General features: G+C 33.2%; 2 protein-coding genes and 1 long non-coding RNA gene across 3 annotated transcripts; 1 reads left to right on the plus strand and 2 right to left on the minus strand.

The window, feature by feature from the left end:
- Positions 1-1,062: 1,062 nt before the first annotated feature.
- LOC126769480 (alkaline phosphatase-like) lies at positions 1,063-11,936 on the plus strand. Its single transcript, XM_050488324.1, has 9 exons — positions 1,063-1,185; positions 5,501-5,703; positions 6,772-6,964; positions 7,775-7,938; positions 8,337-8,550; positions 9,233-9,366; positions 9,927-10,125; positions 10,447-10,680; positions 11,143-11,936. Exons 1-9 carry the CDS (start codon positions 1,101-1,103, stop codon positions 11,304-11,306), a joined length of 1,590 nt encoding a protein of 529 aa, XP_050344281.1. The 5' UTR covers positions 1,063-1,100; the 3' UTR covers positions 11,307-11,936.
- A 61-nt stretch (positions 11,937-11,997) lies between these two features.
- Positions 11,998-16,995, minus strand: LOC126769555 (cytochrome b5-like). The gene is made up of 4 exons (XM_050488426.1): positions 16,738-16,995; positions 16,435-16,523; positions 16,238-16,306; positions 11,998-12,400 (listed from the first exon to the last, which is right to left on the minus strand). Exons 1-4 carry the CDS (start codon positions 16,843-16,845, stop codon positions 12,316-12,318), a joined length of 351 nt encoding a protein of 116 aa, XP_050344383.1. The 5' UTR covers positions 16,846-16,995; the 3' UTR covers positions 11,998-12,315.
- On the minus strand, positions 14,401-14,744 carry LOC126769576 (uncharacterized). The gene is made up of 3 exons (XR_007669402.1): positions 14,701-14,744; positions 14,559-14,627; positions 14,401-14,484 (listed from the first exon to the last, which is right to left on the minus strand). It is a non-coding gene; the product is annotated as an uncharacterized LOC126769576 (long non-coding RNA).
- Positions 16,996-18,114: the final 1,119 nt, after the last annotated feature.

An 18,114-nucleotide genomic window follows, 5' to 3' on the forward strand; every position in this document is an offset into this window, starting at 1 on the left:
CCCTGTGGTAAGAACGCGTGAATCTTAACCGATGATCGTGGGTTCAAACCCGGGCAAGCACCACTGAATTTTTATGTGCTTAATTTGTGATTATAATTCATCTCGTGCTTTACGGTGAAGGAAAACATCGTGAGGAAACCTGCATGTGTCTAATTTCACTGAAGTTCTGCCACATGTGAATTCTACCAACCCGCATTGGAGCAGCGTGGTGGAATAAGCTCCAAACCTTCTCCTCAAAAAGAGGAGAGGAGGCCTTTAGCCCAGCAGTGGGACATTCACAGGCTGTTACGGTTACGGTTACGGATATAAAATAGACCTTAGGCGCCCTCTGGGAGTGATTAGGAGGACTTATGTAGCCACAAACGTGATTATATACTCTGTAGTCACCACTTAATGTTAACGCATAGCTTGGGAGAGATGACACTAGTGATCGCTAGTATTGCTAGTTGCGAAGTATGCTTTGTATTTAGTATTTAGGAAAAACATAGTCTTTATAACATTACATCAACACAGCTAATTGCTGAATTTAGTTACCTATTATTGTTAATAGCATATCAAGAACCGTCGTGCCTACGTCTAATGATATGATACAAACGAGATCTTGACACAAATGTTCATTTGTAATCTTGTTCATTGTTTATTATTTAAACAAATACAAATATATACAACTCTTTATGAATGAAACACTAATCTAATAACTTATCGAGTGCAGACGAGAACAAATAGTTTAGACCAGAATTCGACAAAATTCAAACAGATTATTAATTAACCATTACGATTACAATATATAATCATCAATCATGATTACTGTATAAAAATAAAGTGAATCAGTTAAGTGCTCCAAATTATCATTAATCTGATTACATTTTTCCCAAGTCTATTTTAGACTATTTGTGACTTGGAACAATCAAACTAGATAATGATCGATCACCAGCAGTAAACTTATAATTAATTACTATTAAAAGATAAGATACGCTCAAAACAATTGATAAACATATGTGTTACAAGTAGGGAAAGAAATTGGTTCATTATGTATAAGTCAATTCGTTTTGAATTGCAGATCAAATCGTGACGTTGACAAGACAAGTCATTGCGTTCAAATGTCAGTTGTCAAAATGCGCAGGAGCTGGTTGGTCGTGGTTCTTGTGTTCAATGTTGTTAGTGTGCGATGTGTATTACGAAAAGGTTAGTTTTTTTTTATTGAAAATATTATGACACGAAATGTAAGTAACACAACTAATATTTTTACAATGGTTCAATAATTAAGAAAACTATTTCAAGAATGATTACCACTGAAATAAAAAATGAAACGTTATTCATATTTATTCACTTTTACGTACTACTGCTGAATTTCGTGTTTAATTTGAATATCGTTTCATGAATATACTGGTTGACTTTTTCAAGTGGGCGTGGTAGGCCAAATGCGTAACACGGAGTAACGAAAAAATTATAAGATTCGATTTTTGAAAAATCTTATTACACAGCCGAGATTCCGGCATGTTGATTTGTTAAAATACTTAATACACTTTTATTGCATGATAGTGATAAAATCGGTTATAAGAATATAAATATGGAATTTAATTTTAAATGTCAGTGTAAACAAAGTGCTCACTTTCAATAAACAGATTCATGCATTAAAATTATCATACATTGATACCGTCCGTACATAAATTGATAGATTATGTCCACTCGCATTCAACATCTCATCGTATTCTTAATACTTCTAACAAAAAATAAATGTAAATAATCAATTGGTTCAAAATGATGCATTGTTTTTAACATATTGTTGAATTATTTGTGTAGGTATAGAATTATTTATCATATATAATTAGATTTTGAAAAAAAAAACATTATGCTATTATACACGCAGTGGCCCAGTGGTTAAAACACGTGAATCTTAACCGATGATAGCAGGTTCATGCCCAGGCGGACACCACTAAATTTTCATGTACTTAATATGTGTTTATAATTTATCTCAGTGCTCAGAGGTGAAGGAAAATATCGTGGGAAATCCCGCATGTGTCTAATTGTCCGGCAATTCTGTCACATATATATCCACCAAACCACATTGGAACAGCATGTTAAATAAGCTCCAAGCCTTCTTCTCTAAAGGGAGACGCCTTAGCCCAGCAGTGGAAGTTTTACTGTTATTTTACACTTATTCGTGTAACACATATTTATATTTATTACCCTTGTTATATTTATTTCCCTACCTATTAAAATAAAGTGAGATTGCGAATGAGCTTCCGTTAATGCTAAATATTCATCCAGTTGATCGAATCCATCTACGAAGAGCGCAAGACGTATTACTTTTATTAAGATTCAAGGATACACGACACAATGCCAATATCAGTCTTAATTGTTTACAAGAAATTATATATCTGTTTACTTTTATTATAGCAAGTAACCCTGAGGAGATTTTAAATAATACGATAATTTTAAAACGAGAATATGATGGATTAACTAGGATCCTACTGTATTATATTTATGCATAAAAAAATTGGGCTTTCTGTATTTGCATCAACAACTATGATTAAAAATTTACCTTTGAAAAAACAACGGATTTTTACGTCGTCATATTTATTAAAATGTTACAATTAAAAAACTATTAAAACAATAAAACGTATAGGTACTTTACGAATAAAACAAAGATGTTTCTATATTAAAAACCACTTCGAATAATAAATAATCATTTGGAGTTCATTATTTACATGCAAATATATTATAAAACGATAAAGTATTTGGAAGTAGGTATGTAAAAAAATATGTCTGAAAAGTATGGAATGTAGGTATGATGTATATTTTGTCAAAAGGTTGTCGTCAGGTTTTTATCATTTATTATTATATTTTGTAGTTTTAGTGACTGAATAAATCAGCGTGATGCTTTTATCTGTACAAATAAATACAATTCAGTCTTCTGTTTCTCAAAATAACAGCTACAGCGAGTTACAAGTAACAAGATATTTTTTTTAATTTACCACTACATGATAATTTTAACAAGTATAATTCAAATAAGCGTTATCATTATATATGTTAAAATGGCAGATTTTGAAAGATTCTCAAACTGATTTCCACGTTGACGAAGCCGTTGGTTTTGCTTATATTGCTTGATATTTATTAATAAAATTTTAATTGAACATTGAAATTGATTAAAAGAAAGGAAATGTCACACAGTATCAATACTTTATAACAGGATAACTTTTAATCGTCATAAATAAACAATATTATTTACGGATAATCTATATATACTTTACTGTAAACTTGTGTGAAGGTACAGGATACGGAATTAGCTCTGTTAGACCTGTTTTTATTTAGATTCACTCTTTTTTATATAGTATAGGTAGATTAGGCAAACGGGCAAATGGCCAAATGGCCAGATGGTAAACAGCGCCCATAGACATTAGCATTGTAAGAAATATTAACGATCCCTTACATCATCAATGCGCCAGCAACCTTGAGAACTAAGATGTTATGTCCCTCGTACCTATGGTACACTGGATCACTCGCCCTTCAGGCAGAATATATGATGAGTGGATATCTACCCGAGCTTACACAAAGCCCTACCACCAAGTGTATACCTACCACTCATTTATAAGACTAGTGTCGAATATGGTCGAATCCATGACCATGACAAGTTTTAGCGTATAAAAAAAAACAAATTATGACCATTAAATTGGTTGCATCCGTTTTAAAGTGTTTACACAAACATATAGAAAGTATTAACACAGTTAAGTGCTGCGAAAATGCGTTATAGAATTAGGTTTGCTATCTTCTTCTTGCTCGTTCATGTCACGACGTTGTAGAGAGCGAAAGTCGCGAGCAGTGACCATTTAAAAAAGTGCAACAGTCAAATAACATTTTCATTAAAAACAGTTTGTACTTAATGTCACAAACTTGCCTTATTTTTCATGTCTCTAAAAGGACCTGACCAAAGTACTAGATTTAAAATTGGAAGAGAGCAAGTCCTGATGGTAAACGGCCATCACCGTTCATAGACATTAAGAATGTAAGCAATATTAATTTTTCTTATACCACCAACTATGGGAACGTTCTATGTACCTGAATTAAGTCTAGCTAGTTAACCTTGTATATTTGTGTTATAGACACTCGACAGATATATTTGTTTGTCAAATGTCTACCAGACAGGACTGCACAATGACATGGTAAATCTTTTATGCATAATTTCATTAGAATCGGTTCAGTATTAGGTTCACAAAAATTCGCATTTATGTTTTAGCTTAGTTAATCCCACATATTTTTCACGGTTATATTAATCAGTGCTAGTAAAATATGGTCTCTGACAGTGTGAGCTGTTGCGATTAGTTTGTCAGCCAACACAATTTACTCCTGTCCTACACTACGTTTGCCTAAGCGTGGTGTCCACTCCAACACGTGTCGGCTCCATCGGCCATCAATGCGCCTGGAGACATGACCAGCCCACTTCCACTTCAGCGAGCTAATTCTAAGCGCGATGTCGGTGACTTTAGTTCTCTGGCGAATGTCCTCATTTCGGATTCTATCTGCCAGAGAAACCCCAAGCATCGCACGTTCCATTGCTCGCTGAGCGACCCTAAATTTGTAGACCAGACCTACGGTAAGTGTCCACGTTTCGGCACCGTAAGTCATTACAGGTAGGACGCACTGATTGAAGACCCTGGTCTTAAGCGACTGTGGGATCGACGATTTAAAAATATGACGTAACCTCCCGAATGCCGCCCAGCCCAAACGTATTCTTCTTTTAGCCTCCTTCTCAAAGTTGTGCCGGCCAAGTTGTATAGTTTGGCCCAGGTAGATATATTTCTGCACAACTTCAAGTGGAGAGCCATTTACGACCACTGGTCTCGGGGATACATGACGGTTTGCCATAATTTTGGTCTTTCCAATGTTCATCCGGAGACCTACTTGTCTTGAAGAATCGCTCAGGCTGTTTAGCATCTCTTCCAAATCCTGCAGAGTCTCCGCCATGATGACAATGTCGTCGGCAAATCGCAGATGTGTAATGTGTTGGTCATTTATATTATTGCCTTTATACGAAAAGGATATTGGGTTTTTCTGTCAAGAAATTCCCATTAGCAGCACAAACTTTGTAAATTGGCTGTGTTTTCGCTTCCGTGCCTCGAAAGGCACGTAAAACCGTTGGTTCTGCCCTGTGGAAACAAAAGGGATTTACAAAAATATCCCAAATGTCAGCCGTAGATTATTTATAAATATATTTTATTAGTCTTCGGAATAATTTATTTATAATATATTTATTTTAAAAATTGTCTTTTTCGTGATAAGCAAAGTAAATTTGTCAATCAATTTATTATCAATGTTCAACGCCTACAAGCACTGGCAGTCCAAATGCGTGACGCAAGATATAATAAAGTTTTGAAGTAACAAATTTGCAACAATCGTACATTATATGTAATTTTATGAAACAAAATTGAAGAACCGGCTTTTACGATATCAGAATAGTTATTTCGGGAGAAATCATGTAAACTATACATCGTTGTTTTAGATTCAAACTACTGGTCAAATTTGGCCTCAAAAGAGTTAGAAGAAGCATTGAACGTTAAATGGAACGAAGGAATAGCGAAGAATATTATTTTGTTCATCGGCGATGGGATGGGACCAAACACAGTCACGGCTACCAGGATATACAAAGGTGGGGAAAGCCATCGTCTGTCTTATGAGATGTTCCCGCATGTTGGTTTGTTAAAGGTAAGCTTATATAGGAAGAAAATAAATGTAATGTTAAACATAAGTCAAGTAGTAGCAGCCTATAAAAGTCCAACTGCTGGACAGGACCTCCACTCCTTTTGAGAATTTTTGAAGCTTATTCCAACACACTGCACCAATGCGGGTTGATTTTTCGTTGCTCTAACACGTGTTGGTTTCCTTACGATGTTTTCAATCACCACCGAGCACGGGATGATGATGATGACGATACACATAAATTAAGCACACGAGAACTAAGTGGTGCTTGCCCGGGTGCGAAACCTTATCTTCGGTTAAGATTATCGTCTTCTATATCAGCTCTCGTTAAACATAAGCTTATAATAAACGAACACTTTATTTATCCAAGTTACGCACGTATGATGTATATTTATTTTAACAAATAGTTTCCGCCCGATTCAGTCATTCTGTATCAACACGCTTACATATTTTAAGATATAAACTAAACATATAAATACGTGTGAATAATAACAATACGATATTTCAACGTTATCAAAACTCTGCAAAAAGCAATCCAGTAAATCTTATATTCACTACATTCCCAATGAGAAATAGTAAAAAAGGATATAAGGTTGGCTGTGGTGTACTGTGGTGTTTACTTTAGTATACTCTATCTATTTATCTATAAGGCAGCACAACAATAACCAAAAATTGTCTTAATACCTTCGCACGCATAAATATTTAAAAACAAAAAGAAATATTCATAAACAGAGTATAGTAGGTACGACGAAATGTGACCGAAGATGGTCTTATCGCGAAATAAAAGGAGCCATCTCCCAAGCAATTTTTGGGTATATGCCATAAAACACGGTCTAGTACGTTCGGAGTGATTACACTATGTATAACATTTATATATGGATTAAGTGTTTCTGATTGTGATTAATAGACTTCAAAACAGTTTGACTTATTAGCATAAAAGTTGGTTCATACTTATGTTATATACATGGAGTATATACCTTCACGGAGAAGGTTTATATACAGCACTTCAACTTTTATATAATTCAATCGATTGCCACGAGAATATATTTAAATCAAAATATATCCTAATTTCAGACTTATTCTGCTGACAAAATGGTTCCTGACTCGGCTGCCACTGCGACGGCATTGCTGTGTGGCGAAAAGGCTAACCAGAACACAGTGGGTGTTAGCTCGTTGGTGCAACACAGAGATTGTGCCGCGTCGTTGAAGCCTGGTGCTGAGTTAGATTCCTTAGCTACATTAGCTATGAAGGCTGGGAAGAGTGCTGGTTAGTAAAAAAATAAAAGTATATTACTCACGGACGATATTACTAGAATTAAATGACTAATGATCGGATATAACTTAGCGATATATTTGTGATCATTAGCACAGAGACGACTTAATGATACGTCATATCTGCAAGAACACTTAGGTATTTAATTATTATTATTATTATAATATCCTGGGACATTTTTCACACACGACCATCTGATCCCAAACTAAGTATAGCTTGTATTATGGAAACCAGACAACTGATATACTACATATACTACTTTTCCTTTGTAAGTACATACTTTTATATAGATAATTACACCCAAACTCAGGACAAAGAGATATTTTCATGCACACAAATGTCTGTCCTGGGTGGGAATTGAACCCTCAACCTTCGGCGTTAAAGGCAATTGTCTACCAACCACGCCAACCGGCCTGTCAAAAACGGTACAGCTAAAGGCTATATAAATGCTATATAGTTTTCAATACATTGCTCTTCTTTTATTCGACATTATGAAGCTTCACTTGGCATGTCAGTTACCACTTACACGTCCCGAAAACCGGAAACAGCCTGTGAATGTCCCACTGTTGGGCTAAAGGCCTCCTCTCCCTTTTTGAGAAGAAGGTTTGGAGCTTATTCCACCACGCTGCTGCAATGTGGGTTGGTGGAAGTTACACTTACACATGGTCAATCTGAAATCATAAGAAAATATAATGGGACTCTAATATTTATTTATTTGGCTTTGCTAGTGAATGTTACATAATCAATATATATTACTTGCTTCTTTCCTTACAAATACTAATAATAAAAAAACATTTATTCCAGGTTTTGTAACGACGATGCGTGTGACGCACGCGACACCCGGTCCCGTGTACGCACACAGCGCGGCTCGTCAGTGGGAATGCGATAGCAGCATGCCCGCTGGCTCGGAACAGTGCAAAGACATTGCTAGACAACTAATCGAAGATTCCCCTGGAAGAGATCTTAATGTAAGTCATCTCTTCAGCAGAGGTATTCTGTAAGTTCTCACTTAATTACTCACCCGTGAAATGTTGACAACCGACTTATGGCGATATACTGTTTTGATGTGTGTGTTCTTGTAAAGTTATAATTATTATGATCAATGTTGATTTCGATTTTGATCTTATAGAATAGCCCTACAGAGCATAAATCTTTCACTTATGTTATAACTTTCTTTATAAGCTTCATACAAAGGTTACTAGTTAAGTATTTTCAGCGTAATTTTCTAATTAAAAAAAATTAAACTGATCACAGAATTTGAGGTTTTTTTTAGTTGCTTATGGAATAGTATGTCATTGAAGGTGCTTTTATAATTTAACTTCTTAATGTATATACAATTTGTCTTATAAAATATAATTAAATTAAGGTAATCATGGGAGGTGGCAGACAAGGCTTGGTAGCTAATGTGACGGGCTCACCTGGTGACCCGACCAGCACATGGGGATGCTCGAGAGCTGATGGTAGAGACCTTATTCAAGAATACAGGAATAACAAACAAAGCAGAGGTCTTAAGTATAGCGTGGTCTCAAATAATAGAGAACTTCAGAATTTAAATGTGAATGAAACTGATTATCTTTTAGGTGAGTGATATTATTTATAAAACCACACTAATTATGATTTATCATATTATATTACATACATGTAGAAATACTACAATCATCTAGAAGAACTACTGTGGTGGTACGGCTTTGTGCAAGCCTGTCTGGGTGGGTACAACCCACTCATCAGATATTCTATCGCAAAACAGCAGTACTTATTATTGTTGTGTGGTTTGAAGGGTGATTAAGCCAGTGTAATTACATGCACAAGGAGCATAACATCTTAGTTCCCAAGGTCGGTGAAGCATTGGCGATGTAAGCGATGGTTGACGTTTCTTACAATGCTAATGTGTGTGGGCGTTGGAAAACTTACCATCAGGTGGCCTATATGCTCGTCCGCCAACCTATACTATATAAAAAAAAGTTAAAAGATCTATTCAAACATTTATTGCAAATTAGATACATACAAAAAGTATCGCTCATTGTATTGACCTAAAGTTGCTGTGAGACAAACAATTACTACCAAACTAATAAATGGTTACCGCCGCCGAAGGTTTTCGAAAACCACCCGGTGAAAAACCTGTTTACGATATAATATTCCTTACAAAGCATATAAAACAAATCGACAGAAATAAAGAATACTACGAATAAAATTACAAGAAAGCCGGCAAGAAACAAAGTGGCGTTTGTGTGTGGGTCACATACAGATTGTACTTTATTACAGGTATTTTTGCCAACGCACACTTGGCGTATGATAACGAGAGGGACACTGGTCCAGAGGGTATGCCCTCTATCACAGATATGGTGGAAGCTGCTATCAAGGTCCTCAAAAAAAACCCTAAGGGATTCTTTCTTATGGTTCGTACATTAATAAATAACAATTATCGGTCGCAATTTACTAACTACTTATGTATTTATTTTACATTTAAATAAACAAATAACGATGAAATGATGGCACTACAAAAACCAAGTTTATCTTGAGTGCCTTTCCGTCTATGGATTTACATACAATATACGCTATAATTGTTTTAAAAAAAACATCTTCAACTTATATTTAATATTAATAAGTTCAAAACTAAAATTTTGAGTGACAGAAATATCTTATGATAGCTTATAGATTCAAAATGGATAAAGGCAATATTTAATTCATTTATTATTATTTTAGGAACACAAACGTAAATTTCATACAATCATGTCGACTGTCAGAAATGGCGATTTTTATTAATATAATTTTAATGTTCACCTTTATCTTGTGCTCCCAATGTGTCCTATATGCATGTTATGGGCGCCAGGAAAAACAGGGTACTATTTCTTTTAATATAGCCGATAGATATATTGTATTGTATTTCATTTTTATAAATTTTTCGTATAAAAGTAACAAAAAAATTTACAAACGTGTATAACTGAATCTCGTAAAGGTAGAAGGTGGTAACATAGATATGGCGCACCACCGCGGAAGAGCCAAGCTCGCCGTGAACGAGGCGTCCGCCATGGAGCAGGCGGTGCAGGCCGCGCTCGCGCTGACCGACCACCACGACACGCTGCTGGTGGTGACCAGCGACCACACACACACCATGACTATCAATGGGTATCCTGACAGAGGCGCTAATATTTTCGGTAAGCATTGTCATATAGCTATAGCTTACAATTACATGAAGACCATAAATACGTTTATCGTTCTTTGCAATAACTAAGAGGAAGTATCTTGTTATATAATCTAAGACTTTCTAACTTAGCCTTAATACCATGACATAATAATTATCAAATATAAATAAATGAAAGATTAAAAAATGGTTAAAAGAAGTCTGTTTAAAATAATTTATACGTGGTTTTAATAACCCTTAAAATTTGTTAATATTAGAAAATAACTTCATTGAATATTGAACCTTATGACGTAGCAATAAAACTTGATATAATAAAATAAATTCTTTAAAATAGGAGTAGTAGGGCCGTCAAGATTTGATGGCTTAAACTACACAACAATATCATACGGTACGGGCGGGCCAGGTTCCTTCAAGTACTCCATAGAGACCAATGAGACTGGAGCGGCTCACATTGTGAGACAGAACCCGACCGCTGAGGAGACAGACTCGTTCAAGTACGAACAGATCGCGGCCGTGCCACTTGACGAAAATATCCATGGCGGTGGTGACGTCATAGTGTACGCGCGAGGTGAGATAATTAAGTATCACTCACAATATTAATAGTAAGGATAAATTTGAAAGTAATTCTTGAAGCCTTATTTTTAATGTGCTTATTCTATGTATCTGTATTTACTATAATTTGACGTAGCTTTAATCCACAAAAATATTGTTACTGGGTTAAGTATAATAGAAAAAACATTGTGGTTAACTCAGTCACTACCAAACTGTACTATAGTACGTCTTTGCATTATTAGAAGTATTAGAGTAATATATATAATATAGACAATTTTCCATAGACAAGACATTTATTGCAATGTTAAAAACTTTTAAGGATAATAAATTACAAAGAAAATAAGAAATTGTTTTATCTAATAGCGTTAAATATGAATTGTTGTTCAAATATGTATCGAATTGTACAAAGTTTTTTATTTGTCTTTTGTCGTGTGATTGCAATGGGCTATGCTTACACGGCCAATTCTTTTTTTTTCAGGTCCTTACGCTCATCTTTTCCACAGTATCCACGAGCAACACTATGTATTCCACGTGCTCTCATATGCGGCCAAAATCGGGCCTTATTCTTCGGGAAATAGCGTACAATGCAGTGTCGCCATATTGTCTTCAGGAATATTATCTTTAATACTTTTTAGACGATAATTTTTAATGGCAACATCTAAGTTTTTTTATGGAATAAAGAATTTTATATTTATTTTACAGTTTAGGCGAATAAAAAAATCAAATAATCAATTTTATTATAAGTATAAATAATTATATTGTAAAACTAATTCTATTTATTTACGTAATATTGTACAATAAAACGTTAAATCCATTTTGTCATTTATATTGCTAAGTATACATATTTTTATTGGTGACGACATGGGGGAAGGCCGGGCAAAGTGAATACCTTAATCTATGGCGGGCTATGGGGAAGGGAACCAATACAGATAGATAAAACATTATTGGGCTGTTCACTATGCCCTGCCTTCCCCTATTATAAAACAATGTCCATCCGCTGTGTTTGTCTGTCTGAACGCGATAAACTCAAAAACTACTTAACGGTTTTTCACATGGTTTTCATTAATAAACGGAGTTATTCATGAGGAAGGTTTTGGTTTGTAATACATTAAGGTTTTGTGTATATTGGCAGAAATATGACGTTGATTGTTGAAGATATTTGAAGAAAATCATGCCGACTGTGAGCTTTACTAACGTGCCACGTAGTCATATGTATTACGATATAAACAATCTGTGTAGAACCTTACGCTAACCGTGTATTAAGTAGAACAGGTAGCTGGTAATGTAAAAAATTACTTTATTAATATTGATTTCTGAAATAAATAAAACAAAATAACGATTTCATCTTTTATTATCACATATTTATATAAATTATGAAGTAAAGATTATACAGCAATATAAAATATTATTACAGTATTTAAAAAATAAAAAGACATTTTTAAACAAAAACAAAAATCGAAAATGTATAAATGCTCTGAGCTTTTAAACATAAACGAAAATATTAGACACAGCCATTATAAAATTAATATATAAAACTGTAACAATTATATAATAACTATTTTTTTTTTATGCTGGTAACACTATCCACTACGCTTAGCTTAGCAAAAGCCAGCTATTTAAATACTTGGACCCGATATCGAAAAGAATATGTTTACTTGCTTGCCAGATATTTCTTCAAAACGACACCTACGACTAACGCTCCTGCTAGAGCAAGTAATGCCCATTTGAGATTCGAGCTGAAACAAAAATATTTATTAAAATCTTAACGATAAAGATTTGTTTATTTTGCAATACAATAATGTATCATTGCAATTTATAATAATAAATTACCAATCACTATACTTTTTGGGAGTCTTCTACAATATGGACTATATATTTTTTATTGAATAACATTGGGAACTAAGGATGTTATGTCCCTTGTGCCTGTAATTCCACTAGCATGGATACTAAGTACTGCTGTTTTGCGGTAGAATATCCGATGAGTGGGTGGTACCTACCCCGACGAGCTTGCACAAAGATATACCACCAGTAGGTATATGACAGTTTTAGTCAACATTAAATATTATTATTTAGAACAGTACGGCTATTCTGTAAGAGTGAGCTCGAAACTCATCTCAGAAAACTGTCGTTAAATGTCGTAAATTTTACGACATTGACCATAATAATTATAACATTTCAAGAATACACGCATCAAACAAATTAATCTATTATAATACTTGTTATCTATTCCATCACTAATGTTTACATTTTTTACAATGCTTATCTACACTATTGTGTAATATAAAATTACATTAAAATATCATATTACAAACCAACCCTGGTTCTACTATATTTCAAAATCGAGGCTTAAAAATTTTACCTCGAGTCCAAACTCACGACACAATTAATATACCCGATTGGCTTATACTATGTCATTTTTTAAATATCAATTAATAAAATCAATACGGAATTTTATTAAGTCTTAAATGATTCTGCGATACTGATATATTTTTTTTAAATTACATTACGAATTTTGCGCCCCCCTTAAACTGCCGCCCTCGAATATTTGAAACTATTAAATATAAAACAAACAAAAGAAAAATGTGTTTAGTAACTGACATACACTGCTCACACGTAGCCTTGAGGCGGACTGTCAATACCAACTCATGAAAGATATCGCGATGAGATCATAGGCAATTTTTAGTACTTTTTATAGTTTTGAAATATTCCTAACAAAAAAATACTGTTTTAATTACAATAGCGATAAATATTGTTCTCACCCTGCCACTCCACTGCGGGTTGGTGGATTGACATGATGCAGAATATCATCTGAAACTTGTAGGTTACCACGAGATGTTTTCCTTCACCGACGTTGTTAAATTTAATTATAAAGATAAAGTATGTAAATGAAAAGATTACGATTTATATGTTCAACCATCTCAATAAAAAATGTATATTTTTTAATTAGCGTTGGTGATCTTATACAAACTGTATTGTTCACTCACGGCGTAAGACTGATATTACAAATTGGATGAAGAAATGTAGATGCTCTCATTCGATATGTAGTAATATTCATTCACAATAAATTAAGCACAGAGCAAATTAAATCGGTAATAAATTTATTTATTCTCTTCCACAGACAATAATGTTTACTTTTTTTATATCTTAATAATAAATACAGTTTTATGTGGGAGGCAAGAGCCCAAACTAGGATGCCCTGTACTAAGTGTCTCCTGGTTCCCCCTCTTGGTTTAGGAACTATTTATTTATTGAATTTTATTGTAAATAGAGTTATATATTATAACTACTTTATTGATATTCCGGACTGTTAAAAAAAGGAAACCGAATATTGGAGTCAAGGACATTTCTATTATAATTTGATTACTTAAATAAACTTAACTTAATAAACTTGATTACTCGGCTACAAAGCTAATTGCAACTAAGGTAATTATTTAAAAAATAATTATACTTTTTACTTTTTATGTGTACAACAATGGAAGCACATTTTTTATGAGATTGTAAATAATAAACCGTCTTAAATATTATTACAGCTAACAACGATAAAAACTAGTTTCTAATGATAAATTGAAAATAAGAACCTTTCATTGCATGGATACCCACGTGGCCTTGGTTCACTTAAAAAAAAAGAACTATGTTTTATTATGACAACGTTGAAAAAGTTAGTTTCACAAATAATTAAATATTATATTTATAAAATTTGGCAATAACGATAAATAATTTAAAAAAAAACCTTTTCCGAGGGACAGTTACTGATTGAACTCTTTTTTCCGGCATAGGTGTGGTCGGAGTTTTATATTTTGACTTTCGTGCAATTGGTTTACTGAAGTTAAATTTATTAAATTAAATAATATTAAAATATTGAATAACATTTCAAAACGCAAAAACCAATCTAACCTGCTTGCTGGACCATCAAATGTTCTCCACGATTTTTCCGATTGTATCATTTTTGGTAAATGTGGACAACTAAATCGAATCATTAGTAAAAATTAAAAAAAAAATTAAAAAAAATTAAAGAAATAAAAATAAATATATTAACCTGGCAGCGGAACAAATAGAACACTTTGACTGACGCGGTGAACTGCAAAAACCATTACTTTATTCATAAGGAAATAAACACGTTATATTAATGCTACGAATTTAATTGAATAAAAATATATTTTATTCAATACAATTTATTTTCACTTTTTCCTTAAATACATATGATGCAAGTTACTTTCTTAAGTCTAAAGCTGAGATAATATGTGCGAAAGTAATTTATCTCTCGGTCGCACAAGTGAGCAGTGACTTTATAGAGCATATACACCGTTAACCTGCCGAAACGCTTAAATATAAAACTGTTATTTTAACATACTCAAGGTTTTGCAATACACACATATATGAAAGGCATTTGGGCGTAATATAAACCTTACCTATGTAAAAGTCGAACTAAGCGTTGAATAATAATTTGTTGGAATGAAAAAGTTACTGTACTTGTATTTGCTATGTACTCCACCATTATATTGTTAAGTAACATTGAGTTACGGTTGTTTCAAAAGCGTCTTATATTTAATTACTTTGAAAGTATATTACGACAGCCTGTTTGCAAGTTATTACTAAGATATAACTATTTACAAAATTAGGTCTAAGAGGTCAGTATCAAAACCACTACTTTTACTTCACTAGGCGGTTTATAGCAATGAGTTATTATGGCTTATTTAACAATAATGTAGGTACTAAATAAGCATAATATAATTAATAAGACATAACCTTGCTTTTTTTCGTGCATTTGATTTACAACTGTAAAAAAGTAAAGACTTAAATTGGAGATAATGTAAATTATTACCTATATGCATATACAAGGGATTATACATATATATATTATACTATAGGTAGGCGGATGAGCATATGGGCCACCTCCATCAGGTGGTCGCTTACATCGCCAATGCGCCACCAACCTTGGGAACTAAGATGTTATGTCCCTTGTGCCTGTAATTACACAGGCTTACACATCCTTCAAACCGGAACACAACAATACCAAGTACTGCTGTTTTGCAGTAGGATATCTGATGAGTGGGTGGTACCTATCCACACGAGTTTGCACAAAGTCCTACCATCAATAAATCCACCTATCACACAAATGTAACAGAAAACTATTTTCAATTACATATTGATTTATCAATTAGTATTAATTTATTATGAAATCTAATTTATATATTAAGGTTGCTATTTATGTATATAGTTTTGAATGCCATTTCCTTTTAGAAATTTAAAGCTTATATAAAAAAAAATTGGTACCTACAACTTATATTTTTTTTTAAATTGTCTAAAATAAAAATAATTTCATTTGTTAAATTAAGAATAAATGAAATTCATTTCGCTTTGAGATTTTCTTATTAAATTTGTTTTGTATTATTAAAGAAAAATATATTTACTTTTTGTGTAAACAAAATCAACATCTTGCCCATATCACAATTTCAAAATATTCCTTTACATCTTTTCAGGGGGATTAATGATTAAGACAAACCGAATCCTATTCATTCAAATCACTCAGATAATTCTTAAGATATTTAATTTGCACTAAAGTAATTACTTACCATGGTAAGACAACACTGATCCTGTCTTCAGGGTTCAGGGATCCAATTTTATATTTTTTTAAAAGTTCTCTGGAATATTAATTTCATGTTATTATTATTATCATTTTTCATCACTTATATACTTTATAAACATATAACACAAATCATTTAAATATAAAAAACAAATTGTATACAATATTTTATTAAATAACACAAACCTTGCGTCATCACTATGTCCAACATCCTCAAATTCTCGACTTCCATCTTTACCAGCTACATCCAATAAGGTGTCTTCACCCCCGGGGTGCTAGAAAAATAATATAATGTCATAGTTATAATTATTCATTAAGGGAATATAGTTATATGATTTTTTATGTATCATTAAAGACAAAACTAAGAGGCATCTTATTAACATGATTACCAATTTATAACAATTTATGAAAAAAAGGTCAAAAATGTGTTGTCTGTCGGCACCAGTTGTTTTTTTTTTAATTGAACTATTGTCACTAAGAATAATTTACCTCTGTTAAAAAGTTCGTAACATCATAAACATCATTGTGAATTATAATCCAAACACTGCTCTTGCGTCTGTGTTTTTTTACTTCTTCTAATGATATCATACGAGCCATTTTAAATTAATTCTTACTAAAGTAAGTACTGTTGACTACACACGACGAGAAGACAAAGTAATAAGTACGAATTATTTATAAAGTACATAGATAGCCTTGAACTGAATTTACTGTTACTATGATTTGTGAATACTGTAATTGATATTTGATACTATCAAGTGTCAGATGAAAAATCATTAGATAGTCATAGTACATTCGACATTTGGTTTGACGTTTTCAAGTAATGTTGTAAATTGTAAAGGTACTACATTTGAAACTTATATTATTATTTTCTACAAATGATCAGTAGTCGGTATTAGATTATCTCAGAAAAAATATAATAATTATTTTGATAATTTTATATCGAAGCAAAATAATCATTACTTTAATTTATTTGCTTAAGAAATTGTTATTTAAAGTAATATTTTACTTTGTTTGCCACTTTATGTTTAAATTATAAAAACATTATAAAATAACCACTGCGTTTTATGATGATATAATATAAATATCATTTGTAATAATTTGAATGCAGCCTGGGTAGTTAATTGAATACTAGTTATTAGTAAAGAAAGTTGAAACATTAATTTGGTACTAATAACTTATTAGCGCGAGCAGGTGGCTGATGTCATCCTGTGCAAGCTAACAACAAAGTGTGACACTACAAAGACTACATCGTGTCACCTGGTTAAACGTTTTCAGGATCCCATCGATAGATGCTTACAACTCGGTAGTTTCCGAAATCCTACAAAGCCAGTAAATTGTGCTTGTTGCCGAAGGTCGATCGTAAGCAATTTCCGTAAGCATACAGGTAAATTTTGCTGCTAATTAATACGAAAACATCTCGCTGTTCACCTCACTCGGAAATAATATAATGTGGTCATGGATGATCTATATGGCACCACATTTCGCTTGCGATCCGCCTTGGGAACTCCTACCTACCGATTCCTTACATGCGGGTGAATTTCGTGCTGCTTATTCGATCTGCGGTGTCAAGTAAAGAGGATTTTGTATAACGAGTCCTGATCTGATCGAGGCAAGGCGCACTGTCATTTAAGTTTATGCAGGTACTCTCTACGCACGGTTATTTCTGTGACTACCCACATCGACTAGCAAGGAAGTGAGGATTCGTGTCACGAGCAGAGTGATTCTACGCGTTACATTCCTTCAGAATCGCCGCAGGGAGCTTTATTGCTTTAATGTCATTTAGTTACAGTGACAATAAGCTCATGCTTCGAAAGTGAGAGGTCATCGCATATCTTTTTTCGATATCCTTAAATATCGAAAAAAGAG

Source organism: Nymphalis io, chromosome 7 (genome assembly GCF_905147045.1).
Source record: "Nymphalis io chromosome 7, ilAglIoxx1.1, whole genome shotgun sequence".
NCBI lineage: Eukaryota > Metazoa > Arthropoda > Insecta > Lepidoptera > Nymphalidae > Nymphalis > Nymphalis io.